General features: G+C 41.9%; 1 protein-coding gene across 4 annotated transcripts in view; it reads right to left on the bottom strand.

Annotated features, from left to right (window-relative positions):
- Window positions 1-5,314: 5,314 nt before the first annotated feature.
- usp25 (ubiquitin specific peptidase 25) overlaps window positions 5,315-23,661 on the bottom strand; it is a 44,484-nt gene continuing 26,137 nt past the window's right edge. For 2 of the 4 annotated variants that reach the window (XM_078265300.1, XM_078265303.1), the window contains 10 exons: window positions 23,118-23,378; window positions 21,682-21,821; window positions 19,792-19,965; window positions 18,411-18,506; window positions 16,807-16,985; window positions 15,430-15,508; window positions 15,145-15,224; window positions 14,673-14,796; window positions 11,875-12,067; window positions 5,315-6,212 (listed from right to left, as the gene is read on the bottom strand). In XM_078265300.1, the coding sequence (XP_078121426.1) occupies window positions 6,040-6,212; window positions 11,875-12,067; window positions 14,673-14,796; window positions 15,145-15,224; window positions 15,430-15,508; window positions 16,807-16,985; window positions 18,411-18,506; window positions 19,792-19,965; window positions 21,682-21,821; window positions 23,118-23,378 (1,499 nt within the window). In that variant the 3' untranslated portion in view covers window positions 5,315-6,039. The remainder of the gene's footprint in view (window positions 6,213-11,874; window positions 12,068-14,672; window positions 14,797-15,144; window positions 15,225-15,429; window positions 15,509-16,806; window positions 16,986-18,410; window positions 18,507-19,791; window positions 19,966-21,681; window positions 21,822-23,117; window positions 23,379-23,661) is intronic. The other 2 variants (XM_078265301.1, XM_078265302.1) reach the window with 2 other exon arrangements.

The raw sequence follows: 23,661 nt of genomic DNA, 5'->3' as shown, positions 1-23,661 counted from the left end.
TCTCCAAATGGCAAGTAATGAGAAACTGTTAGAAACACCTCCGTATCCTGATGTCAGCATATTTGCTTTATACCACAGGATACCAGACGGATATGAGAGCGGCTTTGCTGCGGTCATAGTATTTTAGTTTTGCATTTCTATTTGTTGCTCATAGCGCGTGTAGACATTTTAATTTGAGATAGCAGGATGAATCTGCTGCCTTGTTGTTGCAGAGTATCTTTTACTCTTTTTTTGTTACTGGTACACTTTAGGATTAAGGGCTGTTAAGATGCAGCGGTAAAGACAAGTATCATTGTTAAAGTGCATTTACTGAAATACTGTAGAACGTTGCAGTATGCAACATACTTTATACCCCCACTGACAGTCTCTTATCCTCCTGATGCACTCCTGACATTATGCGTTACATGAACGCACATCCTGTCTCCTCTCTTGCACATCTTTTTGGACTTATACCTACAGTGTGAACTTTTACATCCACTGAACAATCATTTGCACATTCCTGACCAACTGTACCCATTGAAACGGGCACTTTAAAGGTGCTCTAAGCAATGATTTAGGCTACAACATTTTTTGTCACATACAGCAAACACCTCCTCACTATCTGCTAGCTGCCTGTCCCCTGAACACACTGTAAAAAAACGCAGTCTTTGTAGACAGCCCAGGCTCCACAAACAGCAACAAAAACAAACTGGGCCAACCTGCACCACCAAACATAACATCACTTAGAGCACCTTTAATAACATATATTTTTACGTATAATTATGTTTGTTGTAACATTTCTTATTTTTATTTTATATAATGTCTTTATGCTCTTGCACTGTTTATTGATATGCACCGAATCATCACCAAGTCATATTTGTGTATGTGTACCTGTTACATGCCGTGTTTTGGGGTTTTCCTTTTGTTTGCCACTCTCTCCAGGTGTGCGCGTTGCGTCATTCCCGCAGCTAAAGTTGTTCAGCTCTCATCAGGGGAGGGGTTAAATAGCTGTGCCGAGCCAGTGACAGAGAGTGGGGCTTCAGTGGAGGCCAGTGTGAGCCAGTATGAGCCAGTATGAGCCAGTGTGAGCCAGTATGAGCCAGTATGAGCCAGTGTGAGCCAGTATGAGCCAGTGTGAGCCAGTGTGTGTGAGCCAGTATGAGCCAGTGTGAGCCAGTGTATGTGAGCCAGTGTGAGCCAGTGTGTGTGAGCCAGTATGAGCCAGTATGAGCCAGTGTGAGCCAGTGTGAGCCAGTGTGTGTGAGCCAGTGTGAGCCAGTATGAGCCAGTGTGAGCCAGTGTGTGTGAGCCAGTATGAGCCAGTGTGAGCCAGTGTATGTGAGCCAGTGTGAGCCAGAGCGCAGTAACCACAGCGTGTGTGTGGAGCTGCGGAAGCCTGTGTGGAACTAGAACCAGAACCAGAGCCAGTGGTGTTGTGTTTGTTGCAGTTACAATCATCTTCCTTTTAAAGATCATTTTGTGTTTAGTTCTTTAGTTTGTATAATAAATCCTTTAAGTTAATTTTGAAGCGTTTCCTCCTTTGTCTTTCTCCCGGGTTTATTATTTCATTATTTGCGTCCTACACCCCTAGACACAATAAGGACATACGTTTTGGGGGCTCGTCCTGGATTTGAACCCGGGACCTCTTCTGTTCTGTTTCTGATTGTAATTCAGAGGCAAATATTGTAGTTATACTCCACCGATACTTTTTAGATTCATTAATTAACAATTGTTAACACAAAGAAATGTATAAGCTTATAAAATACGACACATTCTTGATGATTAAATCAGGGGTTTCCAACATGTTTGGCTTGTGACCTCTTACCAAAAAAGCAGTGTGGAGTTGGGGCCCGTTTTCACATGTCTAGTCTATATCCACAATGTTTCATTTCCAGGATTGCTCCGTTGCCGCTGGAAATTCCACCAGATGTCCCTCATTTTCTGCTGGATGGCCGTCACCTTCCGCTTCCTTTGTGTTGGCATTCTAAACTCTGGTGGATTTCTGAGGACTATGGTGAACTGCTCCTCAGATCTCTGCAGGGTAAATCCAGACAGCTAGCTAGACTATCTGTCCAATCTGAGTTTTCTCTCGCACGACTAAAACAACTTTTGAACGAGCACGTTCCACCAAAACAAGTTCCTTCCAGAGGCTATTTCGCAGAGGCACCGTGGCGCTGTCCGGCGCTTAGCACTGCCCGAGACGATTGTGATTGGTTTAAAGAAATGCCAATAAACCATTTTTCCCCCATCCCATAATGCTGTGTGGACTAGCCAGACCCTCCTCCGCAGCGCCATGGAGGAAGGTCTGGCAATGCGAGACTCATCACGTCAGATGTCTGAGCGGTTAGCAGTTCCACCAAAATAGTTATTTCCAATCTGAACGTCGCACAGGGTTTAATATATATATAAAAAAATAAATAAATAAAAAAAAATGTTTTTCCTGGCTTTTCTCAATAATTATCTCACGACCCCTCAGATTTATCTGGGGACCCTTTGCAGGGTTTCTGCTGATTTCAACAACTCAAATGTAAGACTTTTTGAGACCATTATGAATGAAATTGAAGACCTTTATCACAACATCAACTAAGCCCTAAATTCAGCTTTTTCAAGCCAAGTATGGCTCAACTTGCACTTCCCCATCGCTGAAAAATAAAATAAAATTTTAAGTATGTGGTACAATCCGGACTCGCGCCAATATCACGAAAGCTGATTGGCTGCAATATAAGTTACATGTTGGTTTCATTTGTAGTCATAATGCAGCAAAATTATATTTGGACTAACAAAAGAAAGAACTGCAACACCACTGAATTTGAAACAAATGTGCATAATGAGGTAGCGTTGCATGGACGTAGGACATTTAAGACCAGTTAAAAATGATTTAAGACCTGGAACACAATACTCCAGCGAATGTAAGACTTTTTAGGACCTATAATTTAGATTTTTTTTAAAAACCACTGGACTAAACTACCCAAATGTAAAGTAGCCTAAACTAGCTCTGCCTCCACATTAGTAAAATACTGCTTACACTTGATGCATCAATATTAACAATCTAATATAATTTATATCAGTCAAAGACCTTTGATACTTTAAGTGCATTTTGCTCAAGTAGGATTTTTGCTTTTATAATTTGTAATTTTTACATTACTGTATTTACTTTAAGTAATGATGTAAATACTTCTTCCAAAACTGTTAAGATGGGTAACATTATTACATAAAAGAGCTCTTATGCAAGATTAGATCAAATAAAGTCAAAATGTGCGTGGGTTGACGGTCTAAAATTTTGAAACAATTGTTGAAAGACTAAGACTAAATCTTTCAACAATTGTTTCCACTAATAGGGCTTCTTTATGCAGAACAGCGCGCGTGCAGTAACATTGGTTCAACACTCAAACATCCATCAAATAACGTGACAGGCCGGTGGCTGAAAATGTGGCTTATTGATTTAAAAAAAAAAAAAAAAACATAGAAGCCAGACACAATTGCAGCAGACAAGCCATCAACTGGTACTGAAAGATGTGAAGGACTGCACAAGCAGCTGTAACTTGTCTACAGAAGTTCATGCCAGGTCAACGACGGACGGTGTGAATGCTTCAACCCATCAGAGTGAGCGGCATGCAGCCGGAGCCCCAGTTATCGGAGTGTGTGCAAAAGTTTGGGTGGTAATATGCTGTGATCCTATGACAGCGGTTCTTCCACACTAAAGTTTACTGCCTTCAATCAACACAGACAAACCATACATACACTGTATGGTCCAGCTCTCAATTTCTAGGTCATCTATTTTAAAGTGCTCATATTATGCTCATTTTCAGGTTCATAATTGTATTTAGAGGTTATATCAGAAAAGGTTCACATGGTTTAATTTTAAAAAAACATATTTTTGTTGTAGTGCACATTGCTGCAGCTCCTCTTTTCACCCTGTGTATTGAGCTCTCTGTTTTAGCTACAGAGTGAGACCTCTCACTTCTGTTCCATCTTTGTTGGGAGTCGCACATGCGCAGTAGCTAGGTAAGGACTACTAGCCAGTCAGAAGCAGAGTATGAGGGCGTGCCCTGACAGTAGCTAGGTAAGGACTACTAGCCAGTCAGAAGCAGAGTATGAGGGCGTGCCACGCTAGCAGCTAGGCGAGCATTATAACGTGTGTTCCAAAGTGACCACGTTTGTCTCTGAAGTAAAGGCTGGACTACAATAGAGCTGTTTGGAGCAGTTTGTGAACAGTGTTTTCTGTTGGAGATGGTAAGTCCCTTTGGGGGGACTTTGGGCTTTTTCACTTTGTAAACCTATAACGTGCACAAAAAAAATACATAACACTATAAAGGAAAGGGGAAAAAGCCAAAAAGCATAATATGAGCACTATAAAAAAGGTCTCTCCACGTCTTTAAAAAGCTCAATTATAGACGTCTAAATATTTCCATATACTTTGTGTCAATGTCAACAGCATATTCTACATTTCAGTGCAGCGTTAAGATGTCATTTACTTATCTCTAATGAAGAAAAAAAAAAACATGGCAAGTTTTTACTGTAACTGCCTTTGTAGATCGTAGTCAGGACTTCTAGGCATTTAGTGTAAAATTAAAAATATTTTGTATAACTGTTAAAAAAAAACTCCCTAGATTTTGTGGACAGCTTGTATTAGTATACTGGAAGACAGGTAAAACTTCAGTTGTACAAATCAGCTAGTGTTCTGACAAAATAACGGACAGGGACATTGTAGGCGACGTGTGCACGTGACCAAAGCTGTGAAATAAACTGGAGGAAATACTGGGTAGGATCAACAAATGTCATCCTTCCAGACTGATTAGTTTCCATGGTTGTCAGTTAAGAGATGGAAGTAAAATTCAAAACATGGCACAGCATATCAAATCAATTATAAAAGATGATTATGATTTATAATCTGCCCATGTAGCAGGGTTTTGAGAAGGGCTTCTGAAAATGCTTCCTGCCTTCATCACATGGGTTGTTTGTAGTGATCAGTGTTCCAGGAAATTATTATTACTCCAGGAAATTAATTCATTTCAAAGCAGCTAAAATGGAGTATTTTGTATTATTATTATTTTTGGCCACATGCTGTATGCTTTGGAATTGGTATCCCCACGTTTATCAAAATGGGATTTAATAAGCTGCATAAAACCAGCTGCGTTAGCATAGCAGGTCTGAAAGTGTTCTGACCACAGATCTTTACTGAACCTCTACTTACCGGGCTAACTGCCAGTAGCTCTGTCCACCACTTTAATATCTCACACGAAAGGTAATCTTTCACTTCTAACAATGGTGTGCAAAGTCCATTATAAAACACATCAGTTAAGTTATTGTTGTGCAAACAAAGGACAAATCAACATCAGGCAAAACATTTGTTTATTTGGCCTAAAAGGGCCATAAATAAAATTTGATTCTCTCGATGTATTAACAAGCCACAGGAAGTCCACGGCTGTCTACCACAGCAATTAAAACATCTCATTCCGCCGCGGTCCTCAAAGACGTGAGGCCTGATCGAGATACTCTGAGCCGCTGATAAATCCGATGCTCTCTTCCTGACTTCCTTAGAAAAAATCAAACAAAACGTGGTAATACTGTACCAAACTGGAGACAGAGCAGCAGGGTGATCCTTTTCACGCAGAGAAGCGTGCTTTAGAAAGGGCTATGACTGTGGTTGGGGGAGCTTGAATCAAACAGCAACAACATCAATAATATAAACTATGGAAAAACCCTCAAACGTGTCTGTCTGGTTGGTTTTTTTTTTTGTTAAAGCGGATGCAAAATGTGCTTGGCTTTTTAACCATTGCAGGATTGCCACTGTTTCTTCCACCAACTTCTCCCCTCTTATTTCTTTATTCCCTCCCATCAGTCCATCCTCCTTCCTCTGTTGTGTTTTGCTTCAAATAAAAATGATATAATATTTATAATGGCAAAACCTATAGCAGCAAAAGAGTAACAGAGGAATAACAGCTAGAAGCGAGAGACCCCTGGATTTATAAGGAAGGCATGGGTTAAGAGAGGTCCATGGGTTTCTGCCCAGGATTGGGGCCTGTGACAAGGGAGAGGCGTCTCGTCCCCGCACCGAGCTCATCTGGCCTCGGTGGGCACCCTGCCCAGGGCGGCCATGACGCGGCTGAACCGTTCGCTCAGCTCCAGGGTGGAGTAGGTGGGCAGCTTGGGAGGGTCGTGGAAGCTTTTGATCTCCGTCGAGCAGTCCAGTAACTTAGGGAGGAAGTCGGTCAGCTTCTCCTGGAGGTTGGCTGCCAGCAGGAGGAAAAGACAGAAGGATACTAAATGGTTTGACTGTATGGGCTTTGCATCACAATGTTGGCAAAAGAAATGAGAGATGTTCCGAAAAGCCTCGGACACTGCAGAAAATCCTGGTATCGGTACCTGAAAGTACTCGAGTTTACACCGATCCGATACCACGTTATTTAGCGCCCAAGAAAATCTACTTTAAAGTAGTTTATTTATGTTCTTTTTCCGTTGCGACTGGCTCAATGGTGTTTTAAGCCCCCAACGTCAACTTCAAGGCACCTAACCCTAACCATTGCCTAATCCTAGTGCCTTTCAGGCAGCGCTGCCTGGAAGATGACATTGGGGGCTTAAAACACCAAACACCTCACGGCTGACTGTCAAACTGGATCGCAAAAGAAAGTTCTACGGCGTTCATTGTTTGCGTTTGTTCATGTTTCACAAAGAGTTTAACAAAATCAGACGCCTAAACACAGAACTCAATGGGTAAATGTTGTCAATGTGATATCACAAGTAGTTTGAAAGGATGTTCCAGAACAGAAACCGACTGTAGAACTAAGGAATCAGGGTCTGGGCGATAACACTCAGCTTTTCCTGAACAAGGGCCAGGAAGTGGAGAACAGGCTCTCTGAGGACTCGTACTGGAACACACTGATAAAAGCTGAATCCTCTTTAATCCCAATTCCATTAAGGCACTGACATACCAACCCGACGGTCGACCGTTGGCAGAAAAGGCAGTCGGACTGATCAGTCGGCTCCCCGAGGTCCAAAAAGTGCCTCAGAACACACCGACGACAGCGACGACGACTTGAGCGTGCAATACGTCTCCATAACAGCAGGTGGCGCTAATCTGTATCGTCGCTCAAAAATATGAAAACCGCCAGCTGATTGGACGAACGCAGTGTTTCTCACACATAGACTGTTAAACGCTATTTAAAGCACGTTCTTCTGCATTTCCTTTCCCTACTCTCAGTCGCACAGCACGCTACAGCTGTGAGATAAGTACAGCCATGAAAGCAGCAAACTAACTAACAAGATCAACGGAGATTGATTTTACCCAACAAAAAACCTGGCATGTTTCTAACAGTTGCGTGACCAGAGACGTAACAAACCCCTGGTAAATATTGGAGATGTATTTGAAAGATGGAGACAGCTTAGAGCCCAAAAGGACGCAGAGTTGGCTAATTTCCTCCTGAAAAGGTAAGCATTAGCTTCAGGCTAATTTATCACGGCTACTAGGGACGGGCATTTTATGTCATTTAAACATTCGTGTAGCTACTCACATTGAATTATATAGCTGGAGTACCCTAGTTGGTTACTCGCAAAAACAATTAAGACACTGCCAGTGAAGTGATCCCGACTGGTCCTGGTTAACGCCACCATGCTAACCCTGCTAACTGCTAGCTAACGTTACCGGAGGACCAGGCAAGCAGCCACGGCTGTTTACAACGTGTAGCCTGTTCATCAGCCGTAGCCGACAACGGTGAGTTATTTGAAGCCAAGAGACGGGGGCTGTAAATCGGAAAGAGAGGACCGTGAGTTTGCAGTGTGTTTAGCGATTGTTGCCGTAATTCTAAGCCAATAAAGTGTGTTCTGTCGGCTGGAAAAGGACGGCAAGGTAGTGGTATTTTTAGAGGTTCCTATCGTAATTCTAAGCCGAGGAAGTGTGTCTGTCTGGCGTGTGGAGAGGATGGCGAGGTTGTGGGATTTTTAGCAGTTCCTATCGTAATTCTAAGCCCAAAAAGTGTCTGTCAGTTGGGTACAGAGCTCCACGTGAGCACGGGCTTTTATGACTGTCAATATAGCCAGCATCTAACGTTAGCTACTCCGCTGTGCTGTGAAGATGTCTGGCTATGTGAGACAAGCGTCTAGCAACATTGTTGTGGATGCTCCGGTATCAGCCTGGCAACCAGGAATTGAAAAGTATTTTCCGTGACTGAAAAAGGCCCGTGTTGAGGATGAGGACCAGCCTGAACCGGAGGTAGCTCAACAGTCCGACCAGTGGAATTAGTTATGTTAATAATTTGTTTACAATATTTTCAGGCTTCAACCAGTGCTGCTCAAGCAGAAAGAGATAGATTCGTTAGGCATTGAAGAAAGAGTTGGAGGTCCAACAGCCTGTCCTCCTCAGTTTTTGATACTTGATTGTATGAAAATAAGTACATAGTAATTGGTCATTGAGTCTGACTGCCCGCCCTCCGACGCAACATGTCAGGACGGGCAAAATGAAGGCCGGTGGCCCCTCGGACAGACGACGGCACTGAACACACCTAACAGACTCGAGTCACTGACCTTGCCAGACTGTCCAACAGCCGATTATCGGGTTGGTGTGTCAGAGCCTTTAGACATTATTTTCAGGAGCATTCTCTGGACATTTCTGAGTGCAATCTGACAATCTTTCGACAAGGGTTTGTCGTATGGAGGGCTGCAACAACTTGTTAGTTATATGCAAATACCCTTAAAAGGGTATGTAAAAATGCCCTCAGACCTCAGAGAGTGAATGGCTTTAAATCTATTTGTGCTATTTCTGAAGCAGACTGATGTGATTGCTGATGTGGTGATATACATTTTTCTTTGACTTCACTCCCGCTATTTATCATTCATAAGCAGAATAACAACATTTAAGACATGGCTTATAATAGGGCTGCAGCTAATGGTTATTGTCATCCACTAACCTATAGATTGTTTTCTGGATTGAATGGACTCATTTTGTTTCGTCTACTAAACGTCAGATAATAGTGATAAATAAACAAAGTGTAATCAGTTCAAAGAGCTCAAGGTTACGTATGCAAATTGCTCGTTTTGTGGACCAGCATCAAAATCCAAAAGCTATTCAGAGTACACTCGTGTATGAAAACAAATCATCACATTTGAGAGCTTCAACTCATTGAGTTTTACATTTCTGTTTAGTTTATTTCCCATCTGGAGTGGCCAGTAAATGTTGATTAATTGATTAAAATAACGCAGATTAATCAATCGGTTAATCAAAGAACTGTTGCTAGCCTAGTTTATAAGTAGTATAATATAGTTCTAAGCAGGTATAAGTGTTTAGTGATGGATTTGGAACTATAACTCCTCCTGTGGCTGTTAATAATACTACTACTACTACTACTACTACTAATACTAATAATAATAATAATAATAATAATAATAATAAGTGGAGGCTGTAAAATATGTCTTCAAAAAAGGAAGTTATAATTGTTGACAAATACTATACATTAATAAACACTTGAAATGTATCCTTGTATCGGCTTATAACTACATTATAAGGTGTTACAAACCACTGATTGAATGTGTGTATACTGCTGATGAATGCTAAATTGGGGAAGTTAAAATAAAGAGTTACCAACATGTCTTGTGATCTCCTATATGTTGGACTTTTGGGGCTCAGACTTACACTGCCAAAGCAGTTATCGCGGGGAAGCACTGAATAATCTGAAAACGGGTCTGGATGCGTTTCTCTCGATACAGTCTCAGATTACCTAGGACAAGTTCAATGAGGGGCTGGAAAAAATAAGCTTTGGCTCCGTCCCGCTCCTTTTCGGACAGATTGAACATATTGTATGTAACATTTAATAGATATTACTTCCCTTTTGGTGTGCTGCTACGCACTCATTGTGTTTTTAAGGGTCCAAGCCCGAGTCTGGAAGAACCGGCGGTAGCAAGAGCTACGCCGTTCGCACAGCAGGGCTGTGGAACCCTATTGTTTTTCTACTGATTATTCTTCTTTTCCATTATTCTTCTCCGCCTAAAACTCCGACTACAGCCTAAACCGTACATGGTGGGGGGTTGCCATTTTCAGGACTGGTCCGGAATTCCGCAAGGACCTCAGGCGCAACAATGGACCGGCTTCCACCACTAGGTGGCGCTATAGCAGAAAAATGCGTTTGGCCCTATAACGCCACACCGTACACCAGACATTCAAAAACCATATATTTGTGTAGCTAACTATGAAAACATCAACTTAACGGCCGAAATAAATGCTATCAACGCCAAACTTTAGATTCTTGTTTGCCATGACCCTCTGAAGGTCCCCCACGTGTTTTACAAAAATTGGTCACTAGGGGGCGCTACAAGTACAAAAATGTACAATGAACCGCTCATCCGATTTTTACAGAATTTGATGGGTACCATCTAGGGACACTCCTGAGGCCATCTCTAGAGTGGGGTACTGAGGGGTCAAAGTGGGCGTGGCCTATTGGATCCACGTCTAAATTTACAGGGTAGATAGACAATGGGTCTTGGACCACACCTACCAAAAATTACACGTGGCGCTATAATGGTTTTTTGCCTTTAATGCCCACATTACACATCGCACATTAGAAAACCATACATCCGTTACGTGTTCCTTGAATCAAGCTGAATCACATGATATAGGCCACGCCCATTTCCGCTTACATTTTTTTTTTTTTGCAATATTGCGCAATACCAACTTTTTCGACCTCGTCCTAGGCCATGCGACGGATCAGCACGAAACCTGGTACGTAATATCTCCAGATGGACGTGACCAAAAGTTACTCAAGGAATTTTGCTACATTAAAGTATGCACATTTGACGACCAAACAAATTTTCCTAGCTAGCTGCCACACACGTATCATATCATATCTCGACCAAATTAAATGTTATCAGCAAAGAATTTGAGATCATTGTTCAACATCCCACTACGATGCTCTGTACCAAATGTGGCAAAGATCGGCCTTTAGGGGGGCGCTATAAGCAACGTTTATTTGTTTTGGCCAATAACTCAATGCATTTAAATGGAAAATTTGCAATTGCAATATCTCTGCCACAGTAAATGCTATCAACACAACTTGTGGCGCTCGTTCGGCATGCTGCTCTGAGGCTCTGTACCAAATTTGGCAAAGATCGGCCATTAGGGGGCGCTATAATCAACGTAGACGAGTTTTGGCCTTTTACTCAATCTATTAATGGCATATTTGCAATGGAAATGTAATATGGAAATATTTACCGATGTTTCCCTCCTACCGTTACGTTTTGGTTTTAGCTTTTGCGTGCTCCCCTGGTTTTTTACAATAAACAAACTTCTTAACCCACTTGACAAAGTTTCTACAACCTTCAGTGGACAAATGCAACTCTTGTCTCTCACTTTTTCAATCCAAAATCAACACCATTCATAGGCGCCGATGAAAATACTGAGCACCAACGTGTGCCAGACTGCCAGTAGGCTACATTCATTTACAATTAAACATTGCAGTTGGTGCTAAGTGGAGAGTCTGTGATAGTGTGATTGGTTATGTCGGTGGCATTGATCCTTAATTTCCCACGAAGCTGATCGCGGTAACGTGTCAGTTGAACTTTTCATCCAATCCTATCCGTATATCATTGTTAAAGGTGGTCTGTATATGCATGGAGGTGAACTGTTGCGCGCTCCCCAGGGCGTTGGGGGCGACTGCCGTGGGTGGCTTCGGCCCCGTCATAACTGCTTGCAGTTCTAGTTGTATTTGATTTTATAGTCTTTTTTTTTTTGGGTTCAAAATAAAAAAGAAAGAACTAACAAGAGGGAATGCTGCACAACCCTCAAAGCCTTCCTAGCGTGTGAACTGAGCAGTGGCCTGATTATGATGATCTTTGGCAGAGGTACGAGGAATGTACTAGTAACCCAAGACTTGAACCCTCCAGAAATACTCTTCCCTCTCGGGAACTCACACTCCATCTCCTGGCCCAGGTAGGAGCACCAGCGGTTCCTCATGTCCTCCACTGCCAGCAGGTCCCTCTCCGTGTCGTGGATCAGCAGCAGAGGGATGCAGGGCACCACCAGCTCGTTCATGATGCCCAGGCCTGTGCTCACCTCCGCTTCTTCTCCCGACTCAAACATGGCAGCTGCTTGCTCGTTCAATTTCTATGGAGACAGGCACACAGAGACACACACATACACATAGAAACACACACAGAGACACACATATAAACACACAGAGACACAGACACACAGAGATACAGACAACCAGAGAGACACAGACACACACACACAGAGACACAGACACACAGAGAAACAGACACACAGAGACACAGACAAAGAGAGACACAGAGATACAGACACAACTTAATGATTATAGTGTGATTTATGCGAGGATCTGTACCAAACAAAGATTTTTTTCTTTAGTTTGTAGATTACAATTGTAAGATGGAATGTCTCTGCAGCGCCACAATACTTCATACAGAATGGTTTGACATTTATTTTGTCTTTAACAAATAACTCATTTCTGGATGCCAGTCTGAAAAACAATGCAACATAAGTATGCAGCCTACATACTACATATTATTATTATTATCATCATTAGAGAGCCATTACATATTAAAATGTACACCTGCCTGGCATTATTCAAACTTATCAGATTCAAACTCTATTTAAACATTCATTTTTTGTATTTATTTATAGCATCAAATCATAATCAGCAACATCATTTCAGCTAGCTAGAGATGGAACGCGGGGATAAAACGAAGAAACGTAGTATATAGTAATAGTAATAGTATAGTAAGTATATAGATAGTAAACTAAATGTTGTCACGCATTAGAGCTACGTTACGTCAACAGCTACAGAAAATGAGGGCCGTTATAATACATTATGTGGAAGGTTTATTAAACACAACAAAATTCCATGACTTTTCCCAAAACATTCAAGGATTTTACTAATTCTGACTTTTCCAGGCCTGGAAAATGAGACTGTGGGAACCCTGTACTAATAGTCTATTAGTAGAAGTCTTTGTCTTATTTTGATTTAGGGGATAATCATGCTCCAAGTTGAAACTACAGTTCTGCCTCACAGAACTGTAGTTGAAAACCTCTACTTTAGACTCAATCGTTAAAAATGCCAAGTTTCTGTTATGGCTTTGCGGCGGCAGAATATCCTGGCCAAGGAAATGAAATAACTTGTCAAAGGACACACTTTGCTGACTTTATCATTGTTCTATTCTTGCTTTGTGCTTTCTAGTGACATTTTCCATGTGTTCTAATAGATAAGTATCAGACAGCTTAAGTACAGACATTAATCCCCCAGACATCTTTAATATCACAGAACATATCCTACAGCCAGTGGAACTGAAGTGGGTCGGAGGATCCTGCATGCATGAGGATACAAGCTTTTCTTCCTGTTCTTGGCCAAAACCTGTCACAGACAAACTCCCTGACCTCCCCTCGGAGGAAACAACCGCCAGTATTTTTTATTTTTTTTTGCAAGCCAGTTTGGAGGGCTGGATTTGCAAAACATCCAAGTACATTAACTGTGTCAATGTTAGCAGTGTTTTCAATTAAAACAAGAGCTGAAGGTAAACAGCAGAGAGGACGGAGCCGGAGGTTCTGGCCAGAGATCTGAGATGACCGTTGAGGCCGTGCAGAGCTGGGGTTTGAGGTTAGCTGAGGACACGCTTGTGTCTCATGCTAATGTGTTTACACTCGCTGGCCCTCCTGCTTCCTATTCCCACTCCAATGATTACATTAGGAGCACAATGCTGGTGTAAGGTTACTGAGTGCAGCGGCGAGAGGGGCTGCTAAAGACCAGTACGAGGGCTGATCGGACCAAAATACCCGCAGCCCTAACCAATAATACCAGAGCACCGCCTGGAGCTTGGAGGGGGTGAAATGAAAAGGGCCTCACATCACAACGCTGAAAGGATTTTCATCTGGCAGTATCAGATGAAAAACCCTCAGTAGAATCTTTTGTGGGCTGCAAGCAAGCCAAAGCAATATCTCAGCAAAAGCAATTTGATTACAGTCCCATGGCTCAGCATTGAAGGGGAAATGTCTGGCCCGCAAGAGTTTTGCTGAGTCACTTTAGCAGGGGAAGTCTGAGACAGAGGAAAAGGGAGTGACAAAGAAGAGACGGGGATCACAGGGAAGGAACTGCTGAACACAAAAGGTGTCCGTTACAAAACAGAACCTGCAGTGAGGTAACCCCGTGCTTGGGATCACTTTGGTTAAATAAAGGAATGGGAAGTCAGGGTTTCTGCAGGTTTCAACAAGTCAAATTTAAGACTTTTTAAGACCTTCATGACTTCAATTTAAGACCTATTTCACGGCATAAAAGTAACCCGAAATGCAGTCACAAAAGTACTTAAAAAGTAAATTAAGCTATTAAAATGTAATAAAAAAAAAAAAAGACAGAGGAATAATGATCTGTACATTTACAGCAAATTATATTTGGACTAGCGAAAGAAAGAACTACAACACCACGGAATAAAAAAAAATACACATTTCAGTGAGCATTAGAGGTAGCGTTGCATGGACGTAGGAAAATTAAGACCTGTTTAAAATGATTTAAGGCCTAGAACACAATACTTTTGCGAACGTAAGACTTTTCAAGGCCCACAATTTTGAAATTTTAGACTATTAGATTTTTTAAGACCCCGGCGGAAACCCTGGACATGTAGCAATAAATATATCCACTGTTATTAAGAGAGAATCGACAAGTTGTTTGAAATAAAATCAGTGACTGTGTGCATTGCCTCACCAGTAAACACTCTCGACGGTAATAACCCAGAAGCTCCTCGTCGTGCCCTCTGTACAACCCTTTGGACAAAAGCTCCTTGTTGTACTGGTACGAGTAGATCAGATACATCAGAGCCTCTATGTAACTGGGGAAAAAAATAAGAGATAAACAGAGGTTACATTCAGATTAAATAGTATCAAAGTTGTACTGAGAACTTGTGAAGGAAACCCATTTCACAGGAGAAATAAACCCGATGAACTCACTGCACAACTAGAAAGCGAGGGCTTTGCACAGACTGTTAAGTTGCTGCCCTCTGCAGGTGACATTTCAACATTGACTGGCTGCTACAGATGGGAAATTAACTGAAAATAAATGCCATGTGCGACACACTAAACTTGTGCGAGTTAAAGCTCTAACAAAGTAGTTGGAGACCGAGTTCAGTGGTTCCAATATTGAATATTAGGAGCAGCGATAGAAAAAGGTGTCACCGTACTTTGTCTTCTGAAAGAGCTCCAAGCCAGACATCATGAAGATGGTTGTCTCACGGAAATTCCGGTACGCCTGATGCCACATCTGATTGAGACAAAACACAAGTTACTGTAGGCAAGCATACTGAAATTTAAATCAAAAGAAGTTGCTGGCAAATAGTAATACTAGCATTTTTAATGATTAACTACGTCCCAGCAAAGACAATGTATAATACTGTATTAAAGACAGTATAAAACAACTAAAATCTACTACTTTAGAGAAACAGAACCCAGAAGACAGCAGTGCTGACCTCATATTCGTCCATGTTGACCTCATCAGGCTTAATAAGGTCCAGTTTGGCACGTGCCACATTCATAATGCTCTTACATCTGCAGGGGGGGCGAGAAGGGGAGACAGGAAGAGGAAGCGGCGTTAGCGATGAGTCACTGTAAGGTACTACAGGAGATGAAACAGTCCACCCTGCCCCTAGGCCCTAACATGGCATAATGAATCACTCTTTAGTGCTGAAAGGAGAAGTGAAACGCTCCTCCGGAGGCTCCTATTGAGGCCACATGCACACATAAATCTAATTATCTTGCTCAAAATAGCGGAGAAGGGAGAAATCAATTTTTTCACTCATGAATATGGATTGAGGCCAACAAGCGTAGTTAAAAAAGTTTTAAGAGATAGTAAGGGGCATTACATACCCTAATGACATTAACATCACGCTGTTCACAGGGAGGGAATTATATTTGCAGTCAGCAATAATAATAAAAAAAAAGGGAGTCATTATTGGACATGTGTCTCCTAAGATTTGTGTTTGAACAAAAGAAAGAGGGAATACAATCAGCAAGGGTCTGCAGCAGGAAGGTGTTGTCCAGGCCAGACTGACAGTGAACCTTTATGTCAGAGGTAAGGTCTCTGCTGCATTCTGCTGGCCATTGTGAGAAATGGTTTTTATTTAAATGATCTAACTCAGGGTTCTTTAAAGGTTTCTTAAGCCAAGGACCCCTTAACTGAGAGTGAGATGGAGCAGGGACCCCCCTACTACATATATTGTAAAAAATGAAGTTGCATATTAAACTGGGGCTACAATAACGTGCAAGGCGGCCTAAAGCCTTTATACAAACCTTTTTAGTGCATAAGCTAAGCTATACAAATCATTTTTGGCATGATTTTATGAATCGAGTTTTAATGTTAACATACACATAACATGTGCCAGTGAATCCTTACTATGAGCTGTGTCTGTGGATGGCTACGTGATTTCCTTACCTACAGGCCAGTAAGCCTGTCATCAGTGTGGTTTTTTTCAGCTGATTTATATTTGCTTATAATTTGTTGGATTTTGCCTGATGATGGTCTAGTACGAAACGTTGCCTACTATTAAATTATTTTTTTTGCAAGTTAGACAGTGTGCAGGAGTTTATTTGCAACTTTTGATTTACTTATCCACCTCCGACCTGTCTCACGTTATAGACGTGCAAAGTATTTTTCTGTAACGAAAAACTTTTAAAAAGATTAACAATAATTTGGTGCTTCCCCCCCCCCTGCAGCAACTCTGAGGACCCTGTTGAAGATCTCTGATCTAACTTGATTGTTTTAAGTGACTTAAGAACAGAATGCACCTTTATTTTATTTTTATTTTTTTTAAACACAAAGTTGTTGCAGAGTGTACAGTGTAACCTACCTCTCATCGAAGGCCAGGTTCCGGTCAGCAAACTGTGTGAGCAGAGTCCTCTCCAGAATCTTCTTGGGCGCCTGGTTTTGGATGAAGTAGACAATGATGTGCTGTAGTCGGTAGTCATTCTCAGGGGGAGTGTCCTCTTGGGCAAATCTCAGAAGACGAGCATACTCCAGCTTGATCGCCTGACCAGAGACAGAGACAGACAGACAGACAGAGAGAGAGCGAGAGAGAGAGACAGAGAGAGAGAGAGACAAGAGAGAGAGACAAGAGAGAGACAGAGAGAGAGCGAGAGAGAGAGAGAGAGTGTTCAAAGAGTTAACGAGTCATGGTTAAAAACTAAGGCTGAGGTAGTATGGACAGGGATACTACTACTTATTCAGGTCCTCTCGAGTCGAGAATTTAAAAAGGTACATTGTTGTATGATTGTTTTCGCCCAGATTACGAACTTTTGGACAGATAACTTGAGTTGATTTCTGAAGTCACAACTATTGCATTTTGCAAAAAAAAATAATCAATACCGATGCTGTGACTACAATAACGGTTCCTGAATCATTGTCAATACTAATTTTATAACATCCATTTTAACAAAAATAATTGACAACATTATGATTCAAATATTTGTTTCATCTTGAGCTTCTTTACACACCAGCCAATCATAAACATTATTAGATCTTGGTAGAAGCGTGCTCCATGTTTTTGTGGCTCAATGACGCTGACACACTTGCGATTTTAGACTCATATTTCTGAAAAAAAACTTTTCATTTCAAGAGATTGGATTGAAATAGTAGGACTGCAAACGGTCTAACGGATTCTATACATTTTCGGCCAAGACACTGCGAATAATGACATGTTGAAAACAATACGCCGTGTGCAATCATAATTGCAATTTTCCCTCTGTGCTGTGGGAAAAGTCACAGGTTCAATGGGTATTCAGAGTTAAATGCAAACACACAACAGAACTTCTACAGGAGGTGGATGTGTCTCCACAGGACTGGTACATGAATATCAAATATATTTAGTAACATAATCACTCACTCTCTTTTAAGCTTTTCTCTCTGAACTAAAAAATCTGCAGCATATGCAACTTTAACAAGATTATTGAGATTGAGTCCATCTATAGAAATCTTTCTCAATACATTATTGGCCACAATTAGATGCTCATTTGCATCTTAACTTTTTCCCTATTAGAAATTGATCTGTCCCTTTAGTTTCACCACACACTGTCCCTACTGAGAACAGTGTCCCTATTGAGAAGTGGGATATAGTACTGTCACGTTTCCTCAGTTTACCTTTCTGCTTGGTTTCTCAAAGAGAATTGGGAGGCAAGTTTAGAGCTGAGCACCTGTGCAGCACAAGCCTGAATACAGACAGCATTCCCCGCACACGGAGCCCGGTTTGATTTGTAAGGTTCGAGTTACTCTGTTAAGTTCCACTGTTACTGTGATAGTTACTAATTGCTGTAAATGACTGTAACATGTTTTAATCTTTCTTACTGCACTGCAAGAAAGTACACAGAAGAAGACAAAGGAGCACATAAAAGAGTAGGTGGATGGAGGTGGAGTGAGTTAGTGTGGAATGAAGAGAGGTTAAGGAGAGATAGTGTGTACCTTAAAAAAGGCTGCCTCGGGCCCATTCGTTTCATACACGCTGCTGGATTTGCCAATGGCCATAATTATACCCTGCATGTTGGGGGTCATCATTGCCTGCCCAGGAAGCAGGAACCATGTCAAACAAAACAATAGGCCCTTGTTGTGAAGAACTGAGCATGGCCGACCACTAGGTTATGTGCACTGAGGCACTGCAATTGAGCATACCACAGTTAGGGCATGCCAGACATCACTCAGCAGTCCATGCATTGGTTAGAGCAGGGGTCTTCAACGTTTTTTAAATCAAGGACCCCTTAACTGAAAGGGAGACGGAGCAGGGACCCCCCTACTAAATATATTGTATAAAATGAAGTTGCATATTAAACTGGGCCTATAATAACTTGTAGGGCAGCCTAAAGCCTTTATACATTTTTGCATAGAATACTAAGCTATTAAAATAGCCTAATAATTGTTGGCATTATTTTATAATCATGTTTTAATGTTAAACATACACACTTAGGATCTGTGAACTGTATCTGTGGATGGCTACCTTAGTGACACCAGGAAGCCTATCATCAGAGGGGATTTATATTTGCTAACAATATGTTGGATTCATGTTAAGACTTTAAAATTTTGGAGGAAAAAAACTAAACAAAATCAAAAATGTACTATTATTTGGAGGCCCCCCTAGGGGTCCCGGACCCCCTGTTGAAGATCCCTGGGTTAGAGTGACACAATTGTGATGGACACAGCCATTCAGTCATTTCAATAACACAATGCACAATCCTCACAAGGATTATGTGTGAAAACCAAGGCAGCCATATGACAGCTGTGTGTGACAGATAGCAAACAGCAGCAGCAATGCACTCAGAACATACTGACCTACAACTACTGCTGATATCAAGACAACCCCAAAAAATAAAAACAAACTGCGATTCCATGGTAACTGCATGAAATCTGTGCAAACTATAATAAACAACGTTGGTGCATTTGGCTTCACGTACAGGTGAAAGGTAGGTATCAAATGGACAACAGCTTTTTCAAATCACAACATGAGCCTGTGTTCATTTTCACCTAAGAGTGACATAAAGAAGCAGACCGTAGCTTTCTGCAAAAGGTCAATCTGCCTTTGTGCCAAGATGCAGACTAGCTCAAGAATAGACTTTTCACACAAGAGTAATGCAGGAAGGCCAACAAAGAGGTCAGTCTTATTTGCGCAGCATTTCCAGCCTCAAGCCAATCCTGAAATCAGTCGGAGTAAAAGGGTCAGATGTTCTCAGGTGTGAAAAACCTTATGTAGAGCCATGTAAATGGGCAATGGTGCTCTCACTCCAAATATCAAACAGGCGCAGGCTTCTTAGCACAGAAAGGAAGAGAGAAGATTTGGCTGGGCGAGAGCTACCTCGTCATCGTACCCCCCCTCTTCTGACTCAATGACAAAGGTCCCCACATTAGGAATGGCCACCTCTACCGTGCACTGGCCAGGGGACTCAGCCTTCATGACCAGGTCAGGGGGAGGGGTGGAGGGGGTGCTCACCTGGACCTCAGGCTGAGGGGAGGAGGGAGGGGGAAGAGACTGTAGAGAGACAGATGAAACAGAAGGACAGAGAACTGATGGAAAGGCAAGGAAGATCACATGTAGGGGAGAAAAAAAAACAGTGAAATGTTATAAAAAGTAGTACCAAGTGTTTCCCATTAATTACCTAGACCAGGGGTCTTCAAAGTCTTTTAGGCCAAGGACCCCTTAGCTAAGAGAGAGATGGAGCTGGGACCCCCAACTTCATACAATGTATAACATCTAATTGCATATTAAATCGGGCCGGATGGATGAAAACTGATATTCACATATTATTTATACATCAAGTTTTAATGTCTTAAGCCGCCTACACATGATAAGCGATTTGCTCTCTGCGCTTTGCTCTGCGCCCTACCTAGCGGTGCGCAGAGAGCAAAGAGCAACGCAGGTATTCGTCATAGAGGGTGGCAAGGAATCTATTTCCCGTTGCTAGGTAACAACAGCTGTTATCTAATTGGTTGCGCTTTCGAAAGGTCAGCGGCAACTAGGTCAAAGTTGAAGTCATTTTAACACTGAGCGCAGCGCAAAGTGGAAAATCCGAGCGGTGCGCGCCACCAGGGGCAGGGCACCGTTCCAAGGAGCCTGATTCGACTGCCAATCTCACAATTGAATCTTCGCAGAGGCGTTATGAAATGAGGGTCATGACATTTTCACTATATGGGGGTGCTCAATGTCGGATTTTACATATAACTAACTGTTTTCTCCCAATAAGTTAATATACAGCATATTGTGACATAAATATAAACATATAATGCTGTAAATAGAAATGTGCAAAGAAAGAAGCTTTAAATAAATCTTTTTAAAGTGCGTGAATAAATCCAACCGCCCCAATGACCGATTTATTTCACGTTCAGTGCTCCGTGACCGATGGAGGGATTTAAACCTTTAACTGAAAGCTCCAAACCGCTTTCAATTCATCTTCTCCACTCCTGAAACACTTACACAATAAGAAGCTACTCTATTTACGTCTGTCCCAATCGGTTGCATGTTTTCATACAAAAAGGAGCTTTACACACAACAGTATCGCAGCTGAACATTTCATCACTGTAGTCTGTCCCGTCCCAAGTTTGTCTCATAGCGATGTAGGAAGAGCTGGAATAGAATATATATTGTTGTCAATCAGGACAAGCATCCTCTTCAAGTTATCTGTTCTATCTTACCTTGCAAGTATAGTTGTAATTCATTTTCACCATATGACCCGTCACGTATCATCCAGTAGAAACCCTTTTCATTCAATAGATGTTATTTTGTTGATCTGCAGCACTCTAGGTCAATGGACTGAGATTAGAAATGATGTCTAATGGATGATTGTTTGGTTTGAGTGATGCTTTTGACTTAAGCTGCAAATCATCTTCCTTTTGCCGTCTCCCAGAACTGAATGAAAGGCTTTCCTTCCGAATATGATTTTCATCCGGTCTTGTACTTTCTGAAGAATGAGTGCTTAATGTCTTTGGTTTGACAAAATGAATATTAAATGTACAGATTGGATGCTCTATATGCAAGTAGTATTTAGAAAATTAAATGTCCAAATTCTGGGTGCAAAGTTTGTTAATGGGGATGTAGGGAGAGTTAGAATAGAATACATCGTTATTGTCCACCAGGGTGGAAATTTGTCAAGTCGATTAATACCCTGTCCTCTAGCTGTAATAGACAGAAAATAAACTGATGGGTGACACTGACTCGGTGTGAGAACGGTGTAGTGCGTGTTTTACATACAGCAGTTAACAATGCTTCGGGGCTTCTCTCCTCTTGCTCAGCAGCAGCCCTGGAGATGGCCCTCTCTGTGTCCTCCTGCAGGTGCTTGGAGTCATTCGTGGGTGACGGCTGCTCCATGTACTCTGGGTCCTGCTGGGGTGCTGCAGGAGGGAAATGACACCGTAAGAGAAATGCATGGTTCTTGCGTTTTTCACACAAGCATTTTGAAATGATTTTAATGCGTGTTTGTCACCCACACAAATGCCACAAATGATAAATGTGCATTAGGTGCATTAGTGTGAGCATGATTGCAGAAATGATCCATAGTGTAGGATTACATGAAGAAAGCTCTTCTTTTGGATACATTTTTAGATTCAAATGTAGATATAAAAAAAGCATGTCCACATTAAAGTATCAATAACAATTATCTTTCACTGCCTAATTTAGCACATCATCATACTGTGTGCTCACCGTAATTCAACAGAAATACATAAGGGTGCTGAATAATGAACATCTAAGGCTATGTTCACATTTGGCGTCTGTTTTACATTAGAATTCTATGGAGTATTCCCAAAAGTGCTGTGTTTTGTTTTTTTGTTTTTTTTTAAACGCCACTAACCTATCTGCATCTCAGAGAGCTACTTTTTGAAGTTAAAAAAAGCGCCCTACGCCAAACGCTTTTTTGACAGCTGACCATGGCAATGACAAGCCGAGTAGTGAGACCTGTCGTTTCCATAACGACAAGAAAAAGGAGAAGGTGCCGATAGATAGACTTGTGCTAGTGGCGGAGCACAGCGAGTTATACGATATGATCGGATGCTCCCTGTGCAGGGAACTCGCTTTGTTTTATGTAACGTCAGCAGTAGCACGCTCCCTCTCTCTGGAAATTCTCTAGATTGCTCGACCACTTTGTTTTATCTCGCGCCGCTCCACATAGCGCTCTAGGATACTGTAGGAGCTGAAGACGCTCTCGGCTCCTTTTTGAAATCTAACCCTACAGTCACATTAGCTACAAGAGACAGAGACAAAGCGACAGGCTGCCATTCATTTTCAATGGGAGTGGCCGTTTGCCAGCGACAAGCGACGAGCTTGCCGCTGCCACAAGCAAGGCGAGGCCGAAATAGACAAGAAGTATATTTTATGCAGCTCAGGTAAGGCTGCCAGCTTCCTTTTTCTTAAACTACAAAAGTGCCCTAATCAACTTGTTCTTGTCAAAAAAGTGTGATCATGGCTTAAGATCACTTTCGTACAGCCAGCTATTTTTTTAGCCAAGACCTTTCCTGCGATATACTGTATATTGTATACAATAACATGCCAAAGGTTGTATGACTGCACGCCAATATTTCAAGGTCATTTCCTCATCCTTTCATAACTATTTTTTCTGTATTTATCTTCCAGCCAAGTATTGATTCTCAGTTGCGTACTCTCCTGTGTATTCTGAATGTCAGGACCCTGACCTGTGTTGTCTGGAGGGCTGGAGTCAATACTCATGGGCTGAGGGGAAGAGGAAGAAGTGGAGATGCTGGCTGTTGCCGAGGCGTCTGCGGCTGCTGTAGCCAGGGCAAGCTTCTCCTGCTGGGCCTTGCGGGCCTGCAGGGCGTCCCACTCCTCAATCTCCTTGCCAAACAGCTCATTGTCCACCTTCACGTACTGCTTCAGGTCCGGAGGCAGTTTGTCCATGCCGCTGAGTATCTGTCCCGTTTCTTTATCAAACTCCTCTGCACAGACAACAGAGAGAGACAGTGACCGTAAACTGGGCTGCTCAAAAACATGACAGCTTATTGCTGCAATGTGTGTGTTTTTTTTAATCAATTCTTTCAACAGAAATGACTTTACATGACGTGAAGAAGCCTCAAACTTCGACAAAACTCACTTGTTCTTGTCATGATTTGTTATTTTCACTTTCGACAGCAGGTCTACAAACTGCCCTACAGGAAAGATGGCAGTACAAAGTCTGAGTGGAATCAGCTTCACAACTTTGATTTAACTGAGTCAACAGAT

The sequence above is a fragment of the Sander vitreus genome, chromosome 13 (genome assembly GCF_031162955.1).
Source record: "Sander vitreus isolate 19-12246 chromosome 13, sanVit1, whole genome shotgun sequence".
NCBI lineage: Eukaryota > Metazoa > Chordata > Actinopteri > Perciformes > Percidae > Sander > Sander vitreus.
The sequence above is the reverse complement of the archived record's forward strand: the minus strand, read 5'-3'. Positions and strand labels throughout refer to the sequence as shown.